At 46.4% G+C, this 26,991-nt stretch overlaps 1 protein-coding gene across 7 annotated transcripts in view; it reads right to left on the reverse strand.

Annotated features, from left to right (window-relative positions):
- Positions 1 to 26,991, reverse strand: part of ATXN7L1 (ataxin 7 like 1) — a 261,228-nt gene that overhangs the window by 119,750 nt on the left and 114,487 nt on the right. The window contains exon 4 of one of the 7 annotated variants that reach the window (XM_069587870.1): positions 20,872 to 21,388. The exons of the other annotated variants lie outside the window; for them this stretch is intronic. Coding sequence (XP_069443971.1) covers positions 21,306 to 21,388 — 83 coding nt within the window. The 3' untranslated portion in view covers positions 20,872 to 21,305. Of the gene's footprint in view, positions 1 to 20,871; positions 21,389 to 26,991 lie in introns of those variants that run through there. 7 annotated transcript variants of the gene reach the window in all.

Genomic DNA, 26,991 nt, shown 5'->3' on the forward strand with positions numbered 1-26,991 from the left:
ACATTACTTTGCCAACAAAGGTCCGTCTAGTCAAGGCTATGGTTTTTCCAGTAGTCATGTATGGATGTGAGAGTTGGACTGTGAAGAAGGCTGAGCACCGAAGAATTGATGCTTTTGAACTGTGGTGTTGGAGAAGACTCTTGAGAGTCCCTTGGACTACAAGGAGATCCAACCAGTCCATTCTGAAGGAGATCAGCTCTGGGATTTCTTTGGAAGGAATGATGCTAAAGCTGAAACTCCAGTACTTTGGCCACCTCATGCGAAGAGTTGACTCATTGGAAAAGACTCTGATGCTGGGAGGGATTGGGGGCAGGAGGAGAAGGGGACGACAGAGGATGAGATGGCTGGATGGCATCACTGACTCGATGGATGTGAGTCTGAGTGAACTCCAGGTGTTGGTGACGGACAGGGAGGCCTGGCGTGCTGCGATTCATGGGGTCGCAAAGAGTCGGACACGACTGAGCGACTGAACTGAACTGACTAACTATCTGTGAAATGGGGATGCCAACACCTGCTTTAGCAGTTTGCTGTGAGGATTAAATAAGATAAAGTGAGCTTTATTGTGAATCCAACTTCCCCAGTGGACTACGGAGAACACTAATCTCCAGAGAGGCAGGTCCAAGTTCACACAGCTGGGCAGCAGCAGATCAGAAATGATACTCACTTCCCAAAGCTAATACCATTGCACTGTGAGACCGCCTCTGGGTACCGGAATAGAGCCCAGAGAAAACTCAAAAGATCCCTGATGGCCCCTCTCATCATTCCCTCACTGAACTTCAGCCAGGGAGCCCTGGGCCAATGTAGAGTCCCTCACACAAAAGGAAGTCTTTACCCAGAACCAGGTCATACCCCAGCCTGCAACATGGTACAGGCTGGGCTTTCAACATGGTGCTGATGGTGTTTGATTTTGATCCATTTGAGCTTGATGTTGTTTTTGGATCACAGTATTAGGGACGCAATAGATGCCTTGTGGTGAAAATGGAGTTTTCCCACCCTTTGTGGAAAGTGAGCTGGGATGAGAGGTGAGGGGTAATGGATCAGCCAGCTGGAAAGCAGTTTCCGCAATTCAGACATGAGGGCTTAATGGATTGTGAATGAGGGGTTGAATTGTATCCCCTTAAATGATGTTGAAGTCTCAACCTCCAGTACTTATGAAGTGAAGTGAAGTGAAATTTGCTCAGTCGTGTCCAACTCTTTGCAACCCCACGGACTATATAGGCCATGAAATTCTCTAAGTCAGAATACAGGAGTGGGTAGCCTTTCTCTTCTCCAGGGGATCTTCCCAAGCCAGGGATCAAACCCAGGTCTCCCTCATTGCAGGCAGATTCTTTACCAGCTGAGCCACAAGAGAAGCCCAAGAATACTGGAGTGGGTAGCCTATCCCTTCTCCAGCAGATCTTCCCAACCCAGGAATCAAACTAGGGTCTCCTACACTGCAGGCAGATTCTTTACCAACTGAGCTATCAGGGAAGTCCCAGTACTTATGAGTATAACCTTATTTGGAAATAGGTTCTTTGCAGATGATCAAATTAAAACAAGGTCATTAGGGGAGGACCTAATCTAACACAACAGTGTCCTGCAGAAGGGAAATTTGAATACAGAGACAGATACACACAGGAGAACACAATGGGAAGATGAAGGAAAGATTGGGGTGATGCACCCGCATGCAGAGAAAGGTCAATGGCTGTTCAGAAACCACCAAGAGCTGGGGAGAGCCTTGGAACAGAATTAGCCCATAGAAGAAACCAAGCCTGCTGACACCTTATCTCAGACATCTGGCTTCCAGAATTGTGAGACAATCAATTTCTTTTGTGGTACTTTGTTATAGCTGCCCTAAAAAACTAACACAGTGAATGTTAAGATCCTTGTTCAAAGAACACATCATCATGTATGGCAGCAAAGAGATCCAAATGTCTGTCCTGGAGATCTGAGGCTTTAGAAGAGGAAGCCTGCACTGTCCCATGTGTGCCTGTGTCTGGTGTACGAACCTAGCCTTGAGATATAGCTTGTGTTCTAAATTCAGGATTACCAACCTCTTCACTGGTGTTCTCAAAATATGCCTGGATATGAGCAAAATCCAATTTTCTCACTGACTTTCTCATCAGTACAACAGATAATAACTCTCACATAGTAGATAATATCTGCCAGGCACTTTTCTAAGTGTCTTATGTAAATGAATTCATTTAATTGACACAACAATCCTACCATGTAGGTACTATGATTATGCCCATTTTATAGACAAAGAAACCGAGACACAGAGAGGTGAAATAACTTCCCCAAGGCTGTACAACTAGAAATGCTGGAGCTGGGATGTAAACCTAAGATTTTTGCTCCAGAATCCATGCCCTTAAAACACCACAAAAAATGATTACCACTTGCTAAGGGTTCATTCTGTTACTATTCTAAATACCTATATTTGTAACCTAGTTCATATTCATAACCATTCATGCAAATATTCAGACTGTTTATTTTTTCCATATTCTTACTTCCAGGAAAGTTATCTTCATTTTGAATCAAAATAGATACCCCACATCACATACACATACACACAATCTGGTCCCTCCAATGAAACAGGTCACTGGCTGGTGATCCCACAGCTACCCCTAGTGGATGCCTTCCAGGGTCCACTGTTTGCCCCTCCCCATCTTGACACACCCACACCCAGTCCAGCATCCAGTCCTGGTCCTCCAGCTAAAATGATGAAGTGCCAGTCTCCTAAGGCCAAGCTCATTGCTTTGCAAACCAGGATTTGTTGGGGTTTTTTACTTTCCTAGTCAGAGATGAAGGGACTCAACTTCCCAACCATTGTATGTTTGTGCGTGCGTGCTCAGTTGCTTTAGTCATGTTCGACTCTGTGTACTCAGACAAGACTACTGGAGTGGGTTGCCATGCCCTCCTCCAGGGGATCTTCCTGACCTAGGGACTGAACCTGCGTCTCGTACATTGCAGGTGGATTCTCTACCACTGAGCCGCCAGGGAAGCCCATGTGATTCATATTCTGGCACAGAACAGTAACTCTTTCTTTGACTGAGGGAGCCTGGGAGGGGAAAGGAGGAGCGGGAGCACAGTGTGTGGGGAAGGAAATGGACAGCAAGCACAGGATGGGAAAGAGGAAAAACCAACCACGACTGCCTATCTGTGCCAGGATCTGGGGCCAGGAACTCAGCACACTGAGCCCACTGCCAGACACAGGGAGTGGTCAGGCAGTCTGCTGCAGAGCTGGACTTGAACCCAGCACTCGAGCTGCTGCACCGAGGATGGGCGGGGCAGCCTCGCTCAGCGGTTCAGACTGGAAGGAAGTCTTCTCTTCAGGAATCCTTGGCTGGGTAAGGAGGCAGTGATCACCGTGGCACTGGCCGCGCCTGCAAGGTGATCTCTACAAGGTCCCACGTGCCCCTCAGGGCAACGCTGAGAAGGCAGCGACGGTGGTGGAGGCCGTGTCACATGGCCGTGCTGCAGCAGCCAGGCCGTGCACGTACACATGCACTCGGGCCTTCCAACTCCCAGCCTCCTGGCTCACCACCATGAAAGCTCACGATGCCGGAGGCAACAAAGCTTCCTTTCAGAATCAGCCAGCGAGACACCCCGGTGATTACTGGCTCCCTCTAACTCTGATAACTTCTGAGGAAATCGATCTTTCCGCCTCAGTAACAACAAAATTGGTCTTTGCATCTGTGCAAATTATGCCGATGACAGCAATCCTGAACACTAATCAAGTATCAGTCATTGACATGAGTGGAAAAATGGAGCTAGAGTCTTTATTGAATCCTTGTTTTGAGCAAAGCCAAGCAAGGGTTGTTGGAGAAAACACTCTCTTGAAATAGCACAGCTGAGTAGAAAGGGCATGAGTGTGGAGGCCCCTAAATGCACATGCTCCCTGGGCCTCAGGTCTTCCATTTGTAAAACATGAGAACCATCACCAGCCCTCGGGTTACTGCTCATGCAGGCCTTATATAGAAACAACGATTTATCAGACACTCAGAATAACAGGGGAGGATAAGTCTACGGGGGAGAGGGCTCCCTTTCTTGCCAAAATGTTAGCTCAGAATGTATTTCACACACACCGTGTCCACACCAGGTGAATATTCTCTTTCAAATCCCATTCAGGCTTCTGAAAGATCAGGTACCTACTCAAAGGGCTGTTCTGATTTCTGTTCATCCTTGGCCCAACTCAGATCTCACTCCCTTTAAGGACTCAGATTTCACCCCTTTAAAGAGCCTTCCACTCCCAAATGCAAAACCAGAGGAAGCATCAAGCAAACCAAATCAAAAGACATTTTACAAAACACATGACTTTGAGTCTTCACAAGGGTCAAGGCTGTGGATGGCAGACTGAAGTATGGTTCATGAGTTAGGCATGCTAACTAAAGGCGCAGGTCATCCTGGATTTCCAACTTTTTTTCTTTTTTTGCTATACAGTATAACTGGAAAAATTTGAATTACATCCAGACGGAGGAGCCCGGTAGGCTGCAGTCCATGGGGTCGCAAAGAGTCGGACATGACTGAGCAGCTTCACTTTCACTTTTCACTTTCATGTATTGGAGAAGGAAATGGCAACCTACTCCAGTGTTCTTGCCTGGAGAATCCCAGGGACAGGGGAGCCTGGTGGGCTGCCATCTATAGGGTCGCACACAGTCGGATACGACTGAAGCGACTTAGCAGCAGCAGCAGCAGCAAGTATATTAGCTCCCTGATTTTGATAACTTACTACTGTTACCTAAGAGAATATCTTTGTTTCTAGGAAATACACATTGAAATATTTAGGGGTAAAGGGATAGGATATTTGCAACTTACTCTCAAACTATTAAAAAATGTATAATAAATTAAAAATGCAAAAATGAATACACACACACATATGAGGAGGAGTGTTTGAACTATTTTTGCAACTTTTCTCTAAGTTTGAAATCGCCTTCCTTGCCCCAAACAGCAGCATTCCATAATCGATTGCATGGTTTCCCTTTCACTATACAAATGTCCTTATAATTTTTTTTTTTTTTAATGTGAGTGGTGTATGGGAATTCTTTTTACTCTTCATATGGGTTGACTTACAGGAAAACCATGTTATAGCTGGATGGATCCCGAGATCACCTGGTTCAGTCCCTCTAGGTGATGAGCACAGGACCCAGGAGGGCCTTAGGCTGGTTGTCACGCAGCTGACAGCGCCTGAGCTGACCCCGGAACCCAGGTCCTGACCCCAGCCCAGAGTTCTTTCTTCTCCTTCACACTGTGTGACCACACTATGCATTTGGCTGCAAAGGAGTGACAGCTGTGACAGGACATTGATCCCTTCGGCCTTTGGGGCAATGGCTGGGGCCCCGTCAGGACAGGGGTCCAGGTCTATCTCTCTGTTTATTGCAGAGGAACCATGGAATGAAAAATGTTGGGCAGCTGCTCTAATCTCATCTGTCCCCAGGGCTCTAAGGACCACCTATATGCTAATAAGCCTCAGACTCATCTCTCTGACCCTGACCTCTGTCTGAAGTCCACATCCTATATCCAGCCATCTGCCAACTCCTGCCGTTGAACTGGCACATCTAATATAACCAGGTGCTAGACTGTCTCCTCCAACTCCTTGCTTTTCCTTATCGCCATCCAGTACCACCATTCACCCATGTCCAGGCCCAAACCCAGGGGCCACCCTAGCCTCCTGCAGCTCTCTGACACCTCACAGACAATCCACCCACATGTGTGTATGCTCAGTAGCTATCAGGTTCAACTCTTTTCGACCTCATGGGCTCTAGCCCCGGGATTTTTCAGCAAGAATACTGGAATGGGTTGCCATTCCCTTCTCCAGGGGAATCTTCCTGATCCAGAGATCGAACCCGACTCTCCTGTGTCTCCTGTACTGGCAAGAGGATTTTTTTACCACTGAACCACCTGGGAAGTACGCCTTCCAAAGACCTCCAGAACACACTTTTTCCCAGTGTCACCATCACCAGTCCAACCCAGGCCACCATGATTTCTCGCCTGAATTTCCCCAGGCACCTTCTGATGGAATCTGACCCCACCCTTCCCCTTTCTATTGGGTGTTCCCTACCCAGCAACCACAGTAAGTCTGTCTCTTCCCATCTAAAAGCTGTCCAATAACTTCCATCTCAGAATCAAACCCAAGTACTTACAAGAGTTTAGCTGACTGAGCCTCCATGTGTGGTCTGGTTCCTTTCTCAGAATGCTTCACCCCCAGCAGCTCAGGCACCCAGCCCTTTGTTGTCCAGGAGCATGACCAGCTCAGGGTGCTCCAGCTTCAGGGTCTTCCCCCGCTGCCTGCTTTGCCCAGAGTCCTTCTGCCAAGTGTCCACAACGCTCTGACTTCACACTGGGCCTGGCCTCAAGCCTCTTCAGACAGGCTTTCCCTGACTAGCTCGTGTACAAGAGCACACGCTTCCCTTTTCCACACTGACTTTTCTTCTCCTGCCATCATATGCTTATTTGTTTACTGTTTCTATCCCCTAACAAGTTCCTAGAGGCTGTGAATCTACTTGGTTCCCCTGGATTCCAGCCACTGCTTGGCATAGAACAGGAGCTCAATATATATGTATTAAAGTAATGAACGAACCCATTACGTTGAAAAGGTAAGGAGCAGAATGATGCATATAATATACAGTCATTCATTAAACAAGACAAAGAAATAAGCACATCTATGCTTGCCCATCTTTGGGAGAATTTAACAGCTGTGGCCTCCAGGAGGGTGAATGGGTGACCTCAGTGGGGGGCCTTTTGGTGCAGCCTGAATTTTTCAGTAGGTTCGTGCACTACTGACTGGATGAATTTAAAAAATATACATACATAGATCTAATCATTATATTATATACCTAAGGCAAATACAATGTTATAACAATTATATCTTAAAAAAAAAAGTCCCCCTGTAATTAAATCCGCATTTCCTCCCCCAAAGTGTAAAGGATACTTCTATCAGTACGTCAAAACATATATGCATTACAAATATAAAATCATGGTACACAAATTCCATACATACGATACATAACTTAAGATATGACTTTTTTTCACTGTAACACAATGCACACAGTATAGCTTATCAAAACCCAGGTTAACAGACATTACATCTTGTACCTACAGTCAGAGTTCTCAGAAAAATTCTACATATGCAAAAGCCCCTTCGAGACCTAAATAAAAAGTAACTGAGAAGAGGACTAAGAAAGAAGAAACAAAGGCAAACATAAAACAAGGGCTTCTCAGGTGGCACTAGTGGTAAAGAACTTGCCTGCAAATGCAGGAGACATAAGAGACATGGGTTTGATCCCTGGATTCGTAAGATGGCCTGGAGGAGGTCATGGCAACCCACTCCAGTATTCTTGCCTGGACAGTCCCATGGACAGAGGAGCCTGGCCGGCTACAGTCCATTGGGTTGCAGAATCTGACATGACTGAAGCGACTTAGCACAGCACATATGCATATATATAAAACACATCAATACCTCCCAACCCCAAAGCCCAGCCTGGGTGGGTCCATGACTTTTCCAGGTCTGAGGGTCTTGCGACTCTCTATTGGACCTGTTAATGTCTTGGCCACCTACCGTCGTGATCATAAAATAATTATGAGAAGACACAGTCACAGCAGACTTAGCTTCCATTTGTGAGAAGCAGCAACAGGCAGTTGTGGAATGCTGGACTTGGACTTGGAATACCCGTGACAGTGGCCCAGTTCTCTTCCTACCTGAGGGACTCTAGGCAAATCATCTGCATGGCCTCAGTGAGTCAGGGTGTGACAAGAGGATGTGGAGGCCTGATCTGTCACCTCGGAGGTCTCTCCAGCTGCAGCAATCTGGTTCTGTTCTGATTAGATGGTGCTGGTTGGACCACATAAACAGACAGACAGATGCAATGCTTCTGAGATCCATGGAGACATAATCCTGGTGTCTCAGAAATCCTCCAGCCAGACAATGACCCAGCGGTGTATCCTCCAGGCTACCTGAGCCTGCAATGACTGGGCCGGAGAACTGGCTCACCCTCCTGCCTTCAGAGGCTTCCTCCTCCAGTCTGGGGCTTGCAGCTTTTGCACCGTGTGCCTCTGCCAGTTTTGATTAGCCAAGCGAAGCCATCTGGGTGCTGCCACACACGAGTAAAAGCAAGACCACCTGGAGCTGGGCGTGGGCAGAGCTGCCTCCGTGTCCCCAGAGCTGGGCCCACCCTGAGAGACCAAGGGGAATGTGGGGCAGGCCAATTAAAGTGAGCTTCCCTTTCCTGAAACATGCTGGAAAGAAAAGATGGCGGCGAAGAGTTCTCAGCAAGTCTGGGGAAAGGCCCTGAGGTGGGGATGGGGATGGGGGTGGGAGAGGCAACTTGTGGACACTGGACAGGGATTCTCAAATCTGCTGCAGGAGAGGAAGAAAGAAAACAATGCGGACGCCCAGGAAACAGCCTCTCATTTGGGAATGCCCCATGTTACTGTTCTCCTTATTAGATCTGTCTTGCTAACTATTTTAGCAGAAACTAATGTGAAGGTTGGTCTGTGCACGCCCTTTGCACATGCCAGGAAGTTGGTAGAGGGGTGTTTAGGAATATGTTGGGTTTCAGAGGGGATTCCCTGTGGAATCAATGAGTTCTCTAGACAGTCCTCCAGATAGAGTTTAGGGTATGGTTACTTCTCTGAATTCTGCTATGAATGGATATAGAGTTTAGAGGAAGAAAAGATAAAATGAAAATACTATAAATGAAAATGAGAAAGAAAATGTGTCTTTCAAAAGGAGTCTGGTGATGTGTCTATGGTTTGATTTTCTCAACCGGTACTGGCTTTTAAGGTCTAATTCTGCCCTTATTTTGAACACTCAGGAGTTCAAGACTTTGAGGCTGTCTTTTCCTGGGTGGGAGGTGGGTGAGAATTAAAGGTATACAAAGTTGTCACACTCAGAAAAGGGTGACAAAAAGAGGTTGTCTAGACTCTATCCCTGGATAGTAAAGTAGATATAAGACAGCATTTAGGCTGGTGGACTCAGACTGAAGGAGTGGCAGGCCCATTCATAGGGGTGTAGGGAGGGCCTGCACTTCTTTATTTCAAAAAGCCCCAGAGATAATTGTAATTCAACCCAGTTCTCTGTTGTTGCCTCTGAATCCCCCTCCCCCAAGTCCAAACTCCCAGTTAAGAACCACTGTTGGACATATTGCCTAAAAAATGAGTCAGCCGGCGAGGTTTCTCCCTGCACTATTATAAAATCTTCCTGAACCTGTAACAGCCGTGCTCCATAGGAACCTCCTAGGCCTTCAAACAGGGCTTCCTTGGTGGCTCAGGGGTTCTTTTTAAAAAAATTTTTTCTATTTAATTGCAGGCCAGAACAGTGTATAGATTACAGACACTTCAGAAAGAAGTTAAGATGGAAAAGTCTGTCTTCACACCAAAGGAAGATAAAGTCCCAGTTTCCAGCTCCAGGGCCTGCTCTGTCATCTACCAGTTTGCGTTTTGAACAATGCCTTTGTGAGCAGTTAAATATGATGGATGATATAATTTTATATTTACAATTGTACTTTCAAAAATGCCACCTTTATCAATCATCATCCTCAAAATCCGTAAGAGGCCCCTCACTGCTCCTTAAAATAAAGCACTCACTCTGAAAGTGGGTTTTCCTTTTTTTCTCAGTTGGTGTCCAAACCTTTCTGTGGTCTGGCTCCAAGGTGATGTTCCTAACTGCCCTCTCTCACACGCCCTGCCACGTACTCCTATCACTGCCAGCTGGCCCGTTGCCCCACTGTTTCATATTCCTCTTCAGGGCTGCAATAACTGCAGGGAACTGTATCATTAAGGTTATAGATGCATCTTGACTATTCCCCAACTGCTGGATATTTTTTTTATGTTTCTCTTCTCTGAATACTGCTATGAAGGATATAAGGAATCAGCTAGTCCAGTGGTTCCGAATTTTGGCCAGTCACTGGAATATGGAATCATGAGGGAGGGGAAGGTGGGACTTATTTGATCAAGAGATGCTACATATACAAGAGATGCTACAAATCACAGATGTGTCCCCTGTGATTCATACTTTGCATACAAGAGATGCTACAAATCACAGATGTGTCCCCTGTGATTCGTACTTTGGATGTACAAAACACCCTCATGTAACCAGCACTCAGATCAAGAAACAGAAGCTACCAGCACCCCAGAAAAGCTTGGGTAGAGGAAGCTTTTTAAATCTGACACATATAAAACAGCTATGCTGCTGCTGACAAGTGCTCAGTCTGACTCTATGCGACCCCATGGACTATAGCTCACCAGGTTCCTCTGTCCATGGGATTTTCCAGGCAAGAACACTGGAGTGGGTTGCCATTTCCTCCTTTAGGGGATATTCCTGACCCAGGGATCGAACCTGCATCTCTTGTGTCTCCTGCATTGGCAGGTGGATTCTTTACCACTAGTACCACCTGGGAAGCCTCCAAGAGCAACTACACTCTAACAACAACAACAACAACAACTTCTCACTTTCAGCCCCAATCCTTCAAGATTCTGATTCCTAAATATGAAGTGAAGCCCAAGAATCTGCACATTTAAGATCTCCCTCTGCTCTACTGACTATGCCAAAGCCTTTGACTGTGTGGATCACAATAAACTGGGGAAAATTCTGAGAGAGATGGGCATACCAGACCACCTAATCTGCCTCTTGAGAAATCTGTATGCAGGTCAGGAAGCAACAGTTAGAACTGGACATGGAACAACAGACTGGTTCCAAATAGGAAAAGGAGTACGTCAAGGCTGTATATTGTCACCCTGCTTATTTAACTTATATGCAGAGTACCTCATGAGAAACGCTGGACTGGAAGAAACACAAGCTGGAATCAAGATTGCCAGGAGAAATATCAGTAACCTCAGATATGCAGATGACACCACCCTTATGGCAGAAAGTGAAGAGAAGATAAAAAGCCTCTTGATTACAGTGAAAGAAGAGAGCGAAAAAGTTGGCTTAAAGCTCAACATTCAGAAAATGAAGATCATGGTATCCGGTCCCATCACTTCATGGGAAATAGATGGGGAAACAGTGGAAACAATGTCAGACTTTATTTTTTTGGGTTCCAGAATCACTGCAGATGGTGACTGCAGCCATGAAATTAAAAGACACTTACTCCTTGGAAGAAAAGTTATGATCAATCTAGATAGTATATTCAAAAGCGGAGACATTACTTTGCCGACTAAGATCCGTCCAGTCAAGGCTATGGTTTTTCCTGTAGTCATGTATGGATGTGAGAGTTGAACTGTGAAGAAAGCTGAGTGCCGAAGAATTGATGCTTCTGAACTGTGGTATTGGAGAAGACTCTTGAGAGTCCCTTGGACTGCAAGGAGATCCAACCAGTCCATTCTGAAGATCAACCCTGGGATTTCTTTGGAAGGAATGATGCTAAAGCTGAAACTCCAGTACTTTGGCCACCTCATGCGAAGAGTTGATTGATTGGAAAACACTCTGATGCTGGGAGGGATTGGGGGCAGGAGGAGAAGGGGACGGCAGAGGATGAGATGGCTAGATGGCATCAAGGACTCGATGGACGTGAGTCTGAGTGAACTCCGGGAGATGGTGATGAACAGGGAGGCCTGGCGTGCTGCGATTCATGGGGTCGCAAAGAGTCGGACACGACTGAGCGACTGAACTGAACTGAACTGAACAGGGATTTCCCACATACCACCAGGCCTGGATACTACCAATCTACTGAAGGTTTCCAAATCACCCCTGAGATGTCACCCAGGGGTTGGTGGTGGAGACAGGGAGCTGTCAAACCTGCCTTCTTCTTCAGTCAGAGCCACAGGCATCTCCTTCTTAAACAGGATCTCTCTCTGTGGATATAGACAATCCCTTAATCCTCAATTCTGAAAGCCACCTGTATTAGTTAGCATTTGATCCAAGAAGCGAATCTACAAAAATGGATCTGAACATACAGGTATATGTACCTGTATATCTATGGGTCTATTCCAAGTATTTGACCTTTTGCAATAGTAATTGCTATTTAAAAGGCCTCTATAAGGCTGTTGCTTTTGCATCTGATGATGGAGTGTGAAGTCCACAGGGCAGGCATTGGGAAGAAAAGAGGACAGAAAGTGGCAGAGACCAAGAACAATTCAGAACTCATAAGCTTTAACTGGAACCCCATGAGGATGAACTGAAACTTCTGTCTGTTCTTTATACCTTTGACTTCCGAGCCCTTCAAGAAACTAAACACACAGACTTGGCCCAGGAGTCGGACAGGCTGAATGAGGATCCGGGGAAGATGGAGCAACTGCAGGTCTGGCCTCTGCCCACCAGCCAGGTGAGCAGCCAACTGGCAACAGCGCATGTGGTACAAAATGGCTGCTGCTGTGCCTTCCTCCTCCAGACCTCCAGGGCCCAGTCAATGAGCAACCCACGGGATAGGGGCTTCTGGGAAATGTAGTTTAATCCAGCCAGGTCTGTATAGGCAAAGCTTTGGTTTTTCCTGTAGTCATGTATAGATATGAGAGTTGGACCATAAAAAAGGCTGAGGGCCTAAGAATTAATGCTTTTGAACTGTGGTGCTGGAAAAGACTCTTGAGAGTCCCTTGGCCTGCAAGGAGACCAACCAGTTAATCCTAAAGGAAATCAACCCTGAACATTCATTGGAAGGACTGATGCTAAAGCTGAAGCTGCAATACTTTGGCCACCTGTTGTGAAGAGCGGAGTCACTAGAAAAGACCCTGATGCTGGGAAAGACTGAAAGCAAGAGAAGGGGATGACAGAGGATGAGATGGTTGGATGGCACCACTGACTCAGTGCACATGGTTTGAGCAAGCTCTGCGAGATGGGTAGGACAGGGAAGCCTGGTGTGCTGCAGTTCATGGGGTTGCAAAGAGTCAGACATGACTGAGTGACTGAACAAGAGCAACAACCAGCCAGGTCAATACCTGAAAAGCCACTAGCACCCATCTGATCACTGGTTCTCAAGCTTGGTTGCACACTGAAACCAAGGTGGAGATTTAAAAAACTGATGCCAGTTTTTTAAACCTGCCAACAGGATATGTGAAAGCTGCCCAGGTGGCCTTAATGCAGTCAAGGCTGATAGACTGATGTGAACCTCAGTGCTATCCCCAACCCAGGACAACAGAAGATCAAGTTTACTCTTGTTTTGCCCTAAGAGGAGCATTAAAAGATCTGGTTATTTTTCTGAAGGTCCTAAAATGTTTTTCTCCTTATCCTGCCTTCTGGCATCTGTCTGCCTTCCCTTCTTGAACCTAGCCACAGTCGTCCTCAGCACATTGGCTGCGTGTGTCTTGGACAAAGCCCTTCTTAGTTATCTTCCCAGTCTAAGTGGATCAGGAGCATGGTGGGCAGATCCTGAATCATCCCAAAGTAATCATAGTGAACTGGAGTCTCAGAGGTTTTCACTGTTAAGCTTCTAAATAAAGTATCTCTTCCTCCTAGGCATAGACTAATTAAATGATTATAACACTGCAAAGTGGTCAGTGAACGCTTAACCACTGTAACATGAGCCAGTGTTGGCAAGAGCCAGTGCTGTGAGCACGTGAGTCATTGAGCTGCCACTGCGAGACCAGGGACTGAACCTGGGCCACGGCAATGAAAGCCTGCAGTCCTAGCACTAGGCCACCAGGGAATTCCTGCTGGGTCCTTCTTAAGGATGGCTGAAAAAGGAGCCCAAGAGGGGTCACTGCAGGAAAGGAAGTAGGAAAAGAGGTGGGGGCCAAGAAGAGTGTGAGTTCAAGTTCCTCCCATACCACTAACTAAAGTGGAGGAAGTCAGTGCTTCTAAGCCCCAGTACCAGCCCTGCCTCCCTCATGCGGTCACAGAGAGAGTCTCAGAAGAGATATAAAATAAGTCAGAGGGAAGAAAGCTCCAAAGCACGGACATTTGTCTGTGCAAGGTAGTAGTGTTAACCTCTGCTACAATACTGTGTCACGGAACAGTTCTCTAGATTATGGATTATTTAGATCCTTGTTTTCCTTCTTCTATCTATGATGTATTTATTTCTAACGAGAGCCACTGAAGTGTGAGAATGACACCACTGGCTAAATAAGGTCTTTGGGATTTCCTTCGGGTTTCTATTATTTATGCTCTCCCCCTCCTTCCCATAGCAGACAGTGAAGACTGCTGGGCCACCCCAGTCTATACTCAGTAAGTTTACACAGAGAGAACCTTTCTAAGACATAACAGTGAAATAACCTTTCACAGCATCTGTGTGAAGTGAAACTGGAGAAGGATCAAGCAGTGCTACATATTTTTACTGAACCACGTTTATTATTGAAGGTAGGTATTTCTGTGCTGGAATTAGGCTTTAAGCTCCCTGAGGGCAAGGGCTGACTCCAGATCCCACGTCATGTGGGTCTGCACCAGGGCCAAGGGCAGTGCAGCAGAAAGGACACTGGGAGTGGGGAGCCAAAGCCCCAGGTTCTGGGCGTAGCCCTGCCCCTCAAAAGTCATCAGTCCCCCTCTCAGCCTCAGTTTCCTCCTCCATAAAGTGGAAGTTACCTACTTCATGGGGTTTTAGACAACGTGAATTTAGACAATGTGTGGGAAAATACTTCTGTGACCCCAAAGTGCTGAGCCAGTGGGAGAAATGTGCTGAGAGCTGTCACTTCTCAGAAACAAGACACCGGCCGGTTTCCTCGCTGAAGACAGGGAGGCACAGAGCGCAGGGGATCAGCCTTAGGCCGCAGAAGAAGAGCTGCTCAGGGGTGGAGGTGACCAGGAAAGCGATGTCCCCAGAGGCCTGCAGTGATCAGAGCGACAGCAGTGGCTTTCTCGTTGCCCACCTGTGCGCCCCCCGGCTGCTGCAAGCTGTTTGTCGGCCTGGTCCCTCATTTATTCATTTGTTCATCAAGCGTGTTTTGTTTCTTAATTTTTAAAGCACTCATGTAAATTTTTTACAGTCTGCATTTATTTTCAGTGGTGCTGGGCAATCGCTGCCTCGTGGCTTTCTCTAGTTGCGCTGAGCAGGGGCTGCTCTCGCAGTGCACTGGCTTCTCGCTGCGGCGGCTTTTCTTGCTGCGGAGCACAGGCTCCAGACTCGCCGGGCTTCAGCAGTTGTGGCTCTCAGGCCGTAGAGCAGAGGCTCAATAGTTGTAGCGCACGGACTGGGCTCCACCTCACACCTCACGGAGGCGGTGAATTCCACCTCGTGGGGAATCTTCTGGAGTCAAATATCGAACCCATGTCTCCTGCACTGGCAGGTGGATTCTTTACCACTGAGCCACCAGGGAAGCCCAGCTCATCAGGTTTTTATTGAGCATCTACTCTGTGCCATGCCCTGTGCTGGAGGCTGAGGACTGAATGGTGAGCAGCCCTCAAGGAGCTGACCTACCCTACTGAGTCCCAACAGGTTGGACTCAGGCTTCCGCACTGACAGAGTTGGACAACTAGCTTCACGAAGCTGCCCCAGAGACAGGTATTAATGTGTTTTAGTGAGACTCTAGATTGAAGCTAAGAAGTATCAACACGTGGAGGCCAGATCTGCTGAGAAGAGAAAGAAGAAAAGGTAAACTCCCAACTCCCTGTCAGCTCTTCCCTTATGGGCTCCCACCTCAGGTTTCCAGAGTCCTGTTCCTTATGACTTCAGCCTCTATTGAAATGAAGTCTCATCTAAATCATTCAAACTAAGATGGCAAACACCCTGGTGAAAGCCTTGAGGTGAAGGGATGACATCCCAACTGGAGGAACAGGTCTGTCAGAGGTCACTCTATAATCACATTGGGGTGGCCGCTTCAGACTGGCATCTGCAGGGACCGCAGAGGGGGAGAAAGTGGGGGACTCACAGCTGGGGTGAGTAAAGTAAGCAAACCCCCATGATCTTTATTTATTGGCTACTATGGTGAGGCTTGTGGGATCTTAGTTCCCCGACCAAGGATTGAAGCCAGACCCTGAGCTGTGAAAGTCCAGAGTCCTTACCGCTCTGGAGCGCCAGGCAATTCCCCACTGTGGTCTTTAAAGGTGAGCCCAGATCACCAAGGAGTGAGGGCAGGAGCAACGTGGCTGTCGTCAGGGTTCTAGGTTCTGTTTTAGGTGAGGAAGGTTTGTGGGTGTGTAACCCATGACAGCTTAGTCGGTAAAGCATCCGCCTGCAATGTGGGAGACCTGGGTTTGATTCCTCGGTTGGGAAGATCCCCAGGAGGAGGGGATGGCAACCAACTCCAGTATACTTGCCTGGAGAATCCCCATGGACAGAGGAGCCTGGTGGGCTACAGTCCATGGGGTCGCAAAGAGTCGGACACAACCGAGCAACTAAGCACAGCACAACCCATGATGAAAAGCAAAGAACTAGATCACTGACTACAGAAATAAAAGGAGGAAAACAAGAAAGATCAGGAGGTCTTCAGCAGCCAGAACCCATAAAATCTCCACCAATCGATCTTCTTTTCCTTTTCGATTTTGACGGAACTGCCAGGCAACTCCAGGTGCCTTTCCAGCTGGAATTACGGTATTCTTCTTTGTGAGAAAGTAAGACATATTACAAGCCAAAGTCAAATTCCTTAAAGACTATAGGTAATGTGAACCCCAAGCAGACTCATCAAATGAAAACCTTGTTCTGTAAAATAACGTACAAACACTCAAACCTGCACAAAACAAACAGGCAAACATCCTCTGGACACCAGGCGGAAGAAAAGAATCTTTCCAGCCCCCAGGCCCCCCCCCCCCACATCTATCCTATCCCTATCCTAATCACAGCTCCTCCCTCCTTCCAAAGCAGCCACTCTCTTGACTTACGTGTTTGTTTCCATGTGTTTATTTATGGTTTTATCACCCTAGTGTGTATTCTTAGACACTGTCACTTAGTTTTACCCATTTTTTAGACATCTTTTATGCTGCTTTTAAGTGACCACTTCCTTCCATCTATTTCCCTCATCATTTATCTGTTGAAAACTTGGGCCATTTAATCTGCAGTTTCCTACTGTCTGAGTTTTGCCCTTGGTGCATGCCAACACATCCAAGTGCATGATTTCTTAATGCAAATAACTTCCCATTAAAAAAAAAGCAACTGGTACACAAGCCATGTTTTTAAGGAGGGCACAAACCACCCTAATCGCTTTCTCAGGAGTATGAGGGCAAAGGGAGCTCTCACAATAGAGGTAATGAGGCAGGGTGAAAAAAATGTGATCTGGGGGGAGCTCTCTGTGGAACTAGTGATTTATGAAGCTTTTTTTTGCAATTGGAAGTGACCGGGGAATGTTTCTCTTTAATGTTTTCCACTATAGTTTGCTTTAGTAGGAAACATATTTGCAATGGGGTCTGGCATCACGTTATGCTCCAGGGTCCAGGGTTGTATCCCATTAGGTTTTATCAGAGACGACTGCATAATAGGAATCTGGATGTAGTAAAAACCTAAGGAATCTAAACCACTAACCAGACTCACCAAATGTAATAAATATAAATGATAGATGAAAGGAAGATAGAGCTGGCCATTTACTTACGGTTTGGAGCAATAAAAGCAAGCTTTAAATTTTTTTCTTTTCTCTCATCTTAGCAGGCAGTCCCATGAACGTACTTATTAGCATTTTCAAAAGGCTTTATCAAATATTGACTTAATAAAGAAGTGTATCCACTTAACGGTGACCTCCAGACACCCCCATTAAGTTCAGAACCCTAAATTATATGCTCCAGAGCTACAGTACCCATACAATCGAGAAAAAAAATGAATGGGGTCATACATGGAGAGGGGAGGATTTTTAACGCTTAAAATTAAATATGTATGGGGACTGTTTTGATTTGCACAGGAAAAAAAAGCTCCCAAACTGATGGATATAATAAAAAATTAAAAAGTCAAGGCACTCTTAAAATATACACACTACTATAGATAAAATAGATAACCAACAAGGACCCATGATACAGTACAGGGAATTAAACTCAATGTCTTATAATAATCTGTAACAGAAGAGAATATAAAAATAAAAAGAATATATCTATATATGTGTGTGTAACTGAATCACTTTCCTGTATACCTGAAACTAACACAACATTGTAAATTGACTATACTTCAACAATTTTTTTTTTAAAGACAAGAGATAACAATAACAACAAAAAAAGTCAAAGTACTCTTCAGACCCAGTTGGCCTTTGAAACTTCACAGACAGCGTTGGTTGTAAAGCCACAAAAGGGGCCTAAATAACAGTGGGCGGGGGTGGGGTGGGGGTTGACAAAAGAAATCAGGCAGAGGACTTAACTGATCCCATTCTGGTTCTATATTCTCCATGCTTCCTCTGGTTCTTTTAGGGACTGTATTTGTGAAAGAAATCAGGAATGTGTATCCTTCTTCCTGCCAACAGTGCAGAGAGGGAGCCAGAGGGTGGCGGGGGGTGGGAGGAGATAATCAGGAGCAGGACTTAGCGTAGATTTGACAGCCAGGTTGATTTCTTTCCCGGGCTCAGGAGTTTTTAAAATCTGCTTGCAAGATTGATTTTTACTCTTAGCATACAGAGGGTAAAGTGATTTCCAACCCTGGTTTTTACAACGCTCTAGGGTATTTCCAATGATTACAATGTGTGTCTTTAAAATTCCCCAAACTAAATTAATCTGAATTCACTGAAAAGGCAAATATGATTCAAAAACTTTTTTTGCTTAGTTATTGTCTAGTTTACCTTTCTAAAGTGTTTGATACTCCTTGGAATTCTTTCCTGCTGGGGCTCTGTAACAGTGTTACTCAGATGTTTCAGGTCTAACTGCTTGCCTTCCTGGCTGGCTTCTGCTTCTCTTCCAGGCCTCATCTCTGGATCACTAGGAATTCCACAGAGTTCTTTCCTGAACCCTTTTCTTGGCCCTGCCCCATTCCCACCCCAGCCTCACCCCAAAAGTCCTTCATGAACTCCTCAAGATTTCTAATTCCAGCCTCTAAGAGCTATTTGCTGTATGAAATACCCACCATGGGGCTCAGCAGCGATGCTCAAAGATAGAGGAGATCTTGGAAAAGGGGTTAAATCTATCATGACTTCTGGGTTTCTATTAACTCACTTCTAAGGTTGGGTTGGGCTCAACCTAAGCATGTTACATGCATTATGGCATTTAATCTTCACACCACCTCTCCGAGGAAGCATGATTATAGCCATCCTCTACACTTGAGATCTAAGCTAGGCGACAGCAGGCCCTAGATGAAGCAGCTGGGCTGTGAGCCATCACACTCTTCTGTCTGAAGCACTGGCGATCTTATCCTTTATTTCTGGACAAACAGACTGGCTGGATCAGGGCCTGGCCGGAAGGTGAGCCCAAGCCCTACCACGATGCAGAAACAGCCAATCAAAAGGACAGGAACTCAGCTAGGGGGTGTGTGTGTGTGTGTGTTTTACAGTGACTTACTCTGCATGGATGGTTGTGGTAGAAAGTGAGGTGTCATCACAGGGACAGAAAAATGCACATAGGAATAAACAATTGCTGTCAGAGCTCACACCACTGGTCCCTGCCTACACATACAGCCCTATTCTGACCATAAGACAGGGAGTAAAAAGTGAAACAACCCTTGAAACTGAAACCAGATTATCCATGGCAATTTATTAAATACCAGTGTTTTCTAGGCCTTATTAAAGTTAAGTGTTTAGCGTATTTTCTTATCCTCTGACGTTCACTTCTTCACTTGTCAGCACCTGCTGGCAGCAGCTGGAGTAATCTGGCCAGCTCTGCTGTATATGCGAACCAATCTGATTTCCCCCCAAAAGATTAAAAATCAGTAGAGTGATTTACAAATGAGGCATGCCACTGAAAGCACCCACAATAAGAAAGGGTTGAGGAGGACACGCCCTCAGGTCATCACTGACTTCCTTCTACTCAGAGTAAATGATTCTTTCCCCCCTCATTCTTCTTGCCTGCTCTACTGTATGTGATATTCTGGGCAATCAAAAGACTCCTCCTACTTTTTGAAAAACTCTCTCCTCTTTTGGCTTCCAGCATACTGTCCTTCCGCCAGGTTCCCTTCTTGGCTCATGTATTGGTTTTATAACTGATAATCTGTTCACCCATCTATCCATCCATCCATCCATCCATCCATCTTACAGATGTTTAATGACCCAATATACCATGCATGAGCAAAATGACAGGGCATCTTTATGCCTGGTTTTACAGTTGAAAATGTTTTTATATTATTTTACTAATTTCTTGCTACAACCATGTGAAGTAGCTGTTAGTACCTCCACTTTAGAGGAAGAAACAGGCTCTGAAAGGATCTGGGATTTATTCATACCAGCATAGCCAGCAGGTGGCAGAGTCTGGACATGAATTCAGGTTTTTCTTGCCAGTAATTCACAATGGTACTCTCTTACATAGTGACTGGTCAAGTAGAATTTCTAAACTAGTCTCATTATTCCTAATGAAATGTCATGATACCTATTCAATGCCTTGTTATTAAAACTGTGATGGGCTCTGGGGAATTCAAAGTCTGGGTTCCTACTCTCACAGAGCCTGTGGCCCTGTTGTTATTATTTAGTTGCTAAGTCGTGTCCAACTCTTTTGCAACTCCATGGACTGCAGCCTGCCAGGCTCCCCTGTCCATGGGATTTCCCGGGCAAGAATACTGGAGTGGGTTGCCATTTCCTTCTCCATGGGATCTTCTCGATCCAGGGATCATACCAGTGTCTCCTGCATTGGCAGGTGGATTCTTTACCACTGAGCCACCAGGGAAGCCCATTGTGGTCTAGCAGGGGAGACATGAATTATAAGTTCATACCACAAATGTTTTTTTTAAGGTGTGAGGGAGAGTGGACCAAGTTACGACAATCAGGAAGTCTTCTAAGAGGAGGTAATCATTAAAATGCATTCTGAAGGATGTGTCAGTTTCAGGAAGAGGGGATGAAAGAAAATCATACACAGAGAAGGAAAAGCATGTGCAAGGGCCCCCTGGCAGGAATACCCAGTGTGCTGAGATTTTGAAGGCCAGTTTGACTGGCACAGAGAGACTGAAAGGAAGCCCGGCACAGGATGTAGTTCAGACCACACAAGACTTTGTAGCCATGATAATGGTTTTTACTTTTAGCTTCAGAGCAATGGGAAGACACAAGGCAGGAGAATGATATGATTAACTTTTCTGGTTCTCACTTCTGTGTGCAGAATGAATTGCAGAGGAACAAGAGTGGAAGCAGGGAAAAACAGCTGGCGGGCTTTTGCAGTTGTCCAGGCGAGAGGTGATGATAGCTTGGACCAGGGTGGTGGTGGTGGTGGACATGGAGAGAGGAATCCCATGGGTGCCCCCTGTTCTGCTCCAGCCCATTTTCTCCCTAAACCCTGCCACCAGAATGTGCTCACGAATTTGCAGTACATGGAAGCTTGTCCACACTTTGGGGCTCGGCGGGAGTCTCCTCTTCCAGGAAGCCTTCTCCAGGCAATGCCAGTTCTCTGAGATCTTTCAGAAGTTGAGTCTATCTTCTGTACCATTCATTCACATCTGCTTCTTCTCTATGGCTTGGATGTCCTCTGGTCCATTCCTGAAGATGCCTTCATTTCTCTTGTCTTGCTTTCTCCCTTTAGAAAGTAAATGCTTTGTTGGCATTTGCTGAATGGTATCAACAGGGCTCCTTTGGAAATTACATTTGTAAATGATTATTCATGCCAATTGCCTTTTTTTCCCCCTAAATTAAACACTGGTTACTTTAAATCTGTCTTCGTGATCTCGTTCTATCAAAATGTATGTCCCCATTTTTCTATTCTTTCCTTTCAACTCTTTTCCATATATTTCCTAGTAGAAAGCAGCTTCGGGGGAATGAAGTAGGGGCGGGGGGCAGGAGTGTAATTAAACAGGGGCTATCTGACCAGAATTCCTATACCTTTTAATGGGGTATTTGATTAATTCTTTCCACAGGCACCATTATTCATGCCTTGATGGAATCTCATTTTATAGCCCTTAATACATGGACCCAATTTATCCACATCACATTGTATTCTAATACTTGTCATCCAAGTTATTAGCTATCTCCTTCTCAGTGTAAAATCATCAGCAAGTTTGATTAGCTTATTCCCTGGGGATGATGGGGGAGATAAGAAGAGACATAGTACAATATGACCACCAACGGTTCGGCATCCTCAAGAGCAGACAGCTAAGCGGAATCCACTTACGGAGCTGGGGTGGCTGCATAAGCATCTGTCCTCGCCCCCGTGGGAAGTTATCTGTGTGGTACCCAGGAGCCATAGCCACAAAGGGCTGGCCACTGTCACGCCTGGTGGTACTGAGCCATTATCCTGAGTGGGATCACTTCAATAAAAAGGAACAAGGTTTTTCCCCCTCCTGCTACATAACACCCCCTGCCTCCCAAACATCATTGCTGAGAGGCACAGCTCGGAAGCTCCTCTTTATTCCAGAACACCACTGCAGCCTGAGACACCTGTTCTTCCCCTTCTGGGGACCTGGTGGGCAGACAACCTACAAGGAGACACACCATGCTGTGTATTGTTCTCTCATCAGTGCAGAGTTGGTTCTAAGCAGCCAGCCCCTCCTAACTCTTCTCTGGAACCAAGCCTGAGCCTTGGGACTCAGAGGCAGCTTCATTCCTTTCTAAGCGGGAGAGAAGGGGCCTGCGTGGCACCTACAGGACAGTGGGATCAAAGCCCACAGAGCGTTTTGAATGCCTCTTCTCCTCCCCCCTAACCTGTCCTCAACTCAGTCAGGCAAAACCCCAGGGAAAGCTCCCACCGACTTTCAGCAAAGGCCCTTTAGCAATCACCCTGGTGTCCTCCTGACCCAGCAAGAGGAGGATGAATGGGGCTTTCTCTTTGTGGTGGCACTCCTTCAGGAGGTGGAGCCTCGCCACCCTCCTTTCACATGTGGGCTGGGCATTGTGACTCGTTCCTAAAGGACGGAATCAAGCAGGGGTGACTGACAGTGACTCGCTTCTGAGATGAGCTCATCAATGGCATTTTGACTCCCCTTCCTGGTCCTCAGGTTGTTGGTCCTGAGGGCAGTGAGCCTCTGCACGGTCAGCAGCCCCAGGGGGAGGCCTAAGGTGCTGAGAGCGAGGGACCAAGGCCTCTGGCCAACAGCCGGGTGACTGAACCACTTGGGAAGTGGGTCTGCTCACACCCCCAAGCCTTCAGACGACAGCAGTTCTGAACAACAGCCTGGTGGCAACCTCATGAGAGACTCTGAGCCAGAACCACCCAATTAAGCCACTTTCACATCTTGACCATAAATATTGTTTGTTTTATGATGCTAAATGTTGGGCTCATTTGTTATGTAGCAATAGGCCACTAAACGCTCTCACTACCTCAAACTCAAGGGAGGCCTTGGTCCCCTCCCTTCCTTCAATTGCCCTCTCAGGTTCCATCTTGATGTTCTCTGAATTTAGGGAGTCTGGTATCCCTCTGGTACCTCTACCGGGCCATCCCTGGCCTTTACTGTGTGTCCTCACTGTCTCGAAGGCTCTTTCCTCACAAAAGGGGGATGCAAGGGAGGAGGCCCCGCCAAGCCTGGGTTTGGAATTCTAGCTTCTGGCCTGCCATCCAAAGTGACATCTGGAACTAGAAGAATGACTCTCTGCAGAGACCAGCCTTCCTCAGGCCATGAAACTCCCTCTTGTTTCTGAACCCAGTGGGGCTTAATGACTTCACTCAGGCTGACAGGCAGCAGGAAAAGACTTTGCAAAATAACGTGTTCCCTTATGTATCATAGGCACCTCTCCTATGCCCTTTCTGCTCAACTGCAGCTTCTGCAAAAGGTCACATCGCATTTCAACTTAACAGTTAAGCGCATCTGACACTAAGTGTGGATTCCAGAACTGGATGGAGATACAATGTGGCTTAAATGTTGCAAGGTGCGCCTCTCTACCCCCACCCTGGCTGGCTGCATCCTGTTACAGCCATGAAGGAGGAGGCAATTCAATTCTTGCTTCTCTCATAATTGTACAAGGGACAGAATATAGTTTTTGACTAAAAAAAAAATTCAGGCAGCTCTTCTATCTGATCAAATCCTATCAATTTTATATCTCAGTTCTACAGGGCAAGGTCAAACAGTCATAAATATCAATCTTTTGGAAGACTTGGAAAAGTGGTGTATGCATGCTAAGTCGCTTCAGTTGTGTCCGACTCTTTGTGACTCCATGGACTGTAGCCTGCCAGGCTCCTCTGTCCATGGGATTCTCTAGGCAAGAATACTGGAGTGGGTTGCCGTGCCCTCCTCCATGGGATCTTCCCAACCCAAGGATCAAACCCATGTGTCTTATGTCTCCTCACTGGCAGGAGCACCACCGGAAAAGTAGAATGGCCCTCAAAGCAGTGGTTCTCAAAGTATAGCCCCTTGGGCAACAGCATTAGCATCACCTGCAGGCTTGGTGGAAATACAAGATCTCGGGCCCCACCTCAGATCCACTGAGTCAAAAAGCTCTGGGGGTGGAGCCCAGGCACCTGTATTTTAACAACCCCCTCTCACCCCCCGAGAGTACAATTCTGATGGCTAAAGGCTGAATATCAATGATTTAAAGGATTAAATATCTCAATCAATCATTCATTCATTCATAACAGACTGATTCAGTGCCTACTATTTGCTAGATACTCTGAGCCATGAAATTAAAAGACACTTACTCCTTGGAAGAAAAGTCATGACCAACCTAGATAGCATATTCAAAAGCAGAGACATTACTTTGCCAACAAAGGTCCGTCTAGTCAAGGCTATGGTTTTTCCAGTGGTCATGTATGGATGTGAGAGTTGGACTGTGAAGAAAGCTGAGTGCTGAAGAATTGATGCTTTTGAAATGTGGTGTTGGAGAAGACTCTTGAGAGTCCCTTGGGCTGCAAGGAGATCCAACCAGTCCATTCTGAAGGAGATCAACCCTGGGATTTCTTTGGAAGGAATGATGCTAAAGCTGAAACTCCAGTACTTTGGCCACCTCATGCGAAGAGTTGACTCATTGGAAAAGACTCTGATGCTGGGAGGGATTGGGGGCAGGAGGAGAAGGGGACGACCGAAGATGAGATGGCTGGATGGCATCACGGACTCGATAGACGTGAGTCTGAGTGAACTCTGGGAGTTGGTGATGGACAGGGAGGCCTGGCGTGCTGCAATTCACGGGGTCTCAAAGAGTCAGACAGGACTGAGAGACTGAACTGAACTGAACTGAGGTAACAAAGAGGAGTTAGAAAGCACTCATTCCTCAAGGAGTTTGCAGCCCTCCCTTCCCTGTCTTTGTGACATAGCTTGAGAAGAGAGCAGAACTCAAAGACACTGATTCAAGGAATGGAAACCACTCTTTACATGTAAAGATCCTTTTCAATGGACAGGAGGCACATCAAAATTGTTTTCCCCCCCCCCCCCAGGAATGATCATCTCAAAATAGGAACTTTTCTAAAGTAAGTAAATGTGTGGGTTTAATATATCATGTACAGCTGGCTCAGCCTTTTTTAGCTTAAAAAAAAAAAAAAAAAGATTCTGTGATTTCACCATGAATGAAATGCAGAATTACCTTAAAGATTCACTTAGTTTTGTGCCTGTCTTTTAATGAGAAAGCTATTCTGTTCTATCATCTTCCATGAAATCACACTTCCTTCCCTTTCTCTGTAAGTGTAAGATGCCTTACTCAGCCTTAGAGCTAAGATGTATCTATTGTGCTTCCAACATTTGTTAATTCATTTGTTCCTCCCCAGCCTTATCAAGTAGCTGCAGCAAACACACAGTCTGTAGATGAAGAACAGAAGCTGGAAGAGGCAGGAACAGAAACCCAGACCCATCTTTTAACCCCATGAGAACCACAGTGTGCTGTAGTCTAAGCCCCACGGGGTTCTAGAAGACAGATAGTATGAACCACTGGCTAAAACTCAATTGGCTAGTCCAGGGCAGGCCTTGTGCTTATACCAAGGGGCTGACTGTTGCTGGTCTGCCAAACAGCTTTGATTTCTTCTGTGGAAGAAAGTTTAAATGTTACAGTTCATGCTAGTTTCTCCTTCAGAACCCTGGATGCTGAGAAGCTGGCCATAAACTCCTTCTGGTCACCAGCATCAGTGGCCTGTGTGAGAATCTGTTCCACACCGAGCAGCTCCAGCTTTGAGGAGATGCTCCACATCTGCTCCTGTCTCAGGCTGCTTCAGCGATGCTCAAGGATTCAGTGAAACACTATTGGGGCAGGTATCCTCCCTGTGGTTAGGGATGAGCTTGAGTTAATCCAGCCAAGCCTGGGCTCAGATACTCTGGCTCCTGCAGGGATGAAGGGTGTGGCCACAGAAGAAATCAAAGCTGTCTGGCAGGACCAGCAACACAGTCAGCCCCTTGATACAAGCACAAGGCCTTTCCTGGCCAGCCAAGTTCACTCACCACACTGGCCCAGCCTTCATCTACTGGGTGTCACAGCTCACCCATGAGGCACCCAGAGGCATCAGGAGACGTTTTCTGCCTACTGTATTCTTGGGAATAACCTGGTGACTTTAGTTTCATGCAACTGAGAAAACTTAAAGTCCAAGTGAGCTGTGTAGAAAACTATGTGGGTATCTTTCAAGTCACATACAGAGCATGCATCTCAAGGTGAACCCCAATGCATCCTCCATTCCCACTGGCTTTCTTTAATCAAGGCTTTTTAGAACATCAAGCCCAACCCTTATTTCTAATTCAGGGGTGCCTGTTGGCTTCTGCTGAGACACTGATTTGATTAGTGGCATTCAGTGGAACTACAGACATGAGATGTTGAGCTTACAAATGCGTGATTTATTTCAGGATTCTGAAATGAGGAACACATCTATTGATGGCATACCGGAGGCTGAGAGATTCTGAGAAAGCATTTCATGCATATAAACGGCGCATGCAGGGGAAAAACAATGTGCTTATGGTCACAACCCGGAAGCTGGGGACCACCCCACTGTGTTCTCCACCCTCACGGAGTGCTGGCTCTGCAGGAAACCGCTGGGATTAGATGATCCTGCGTTTGGACACCCATCTGCCACCTCATTTATCTACCTGTGACAGGGACAGTGCTGGAAGAGAATCAAAAGATGACAAATTGCTTCTGGTTTTAAAGGAGCTGTTCAGGCTGGGTGTACGCCCAGGGGGAACCAGGTTTCATGCCAGCAGCCATCACTTCAACCCGTTACGAGGCCACATCTTGGCAAACACCAACCGGCAGATGACTGCTGTCTCCTTTCACCAGTGGATT

The sequence above is a fragment of the Ovis canadensis genome, chromosome 4, assembly GCF_042477335.2.
Source record: "Ovis canadensis isolate MfBH-ARS-UI-01 breed Bighorn chromosome 4, ARS-UI_OviCan_v2, whole genome shotgun sequence".
Lineage (NCBI taxonomy): Eukaryota > Metazoa > Chordata > Mammalia > Artiodactyla > Bovidae > Ovis > Ovis canadensis.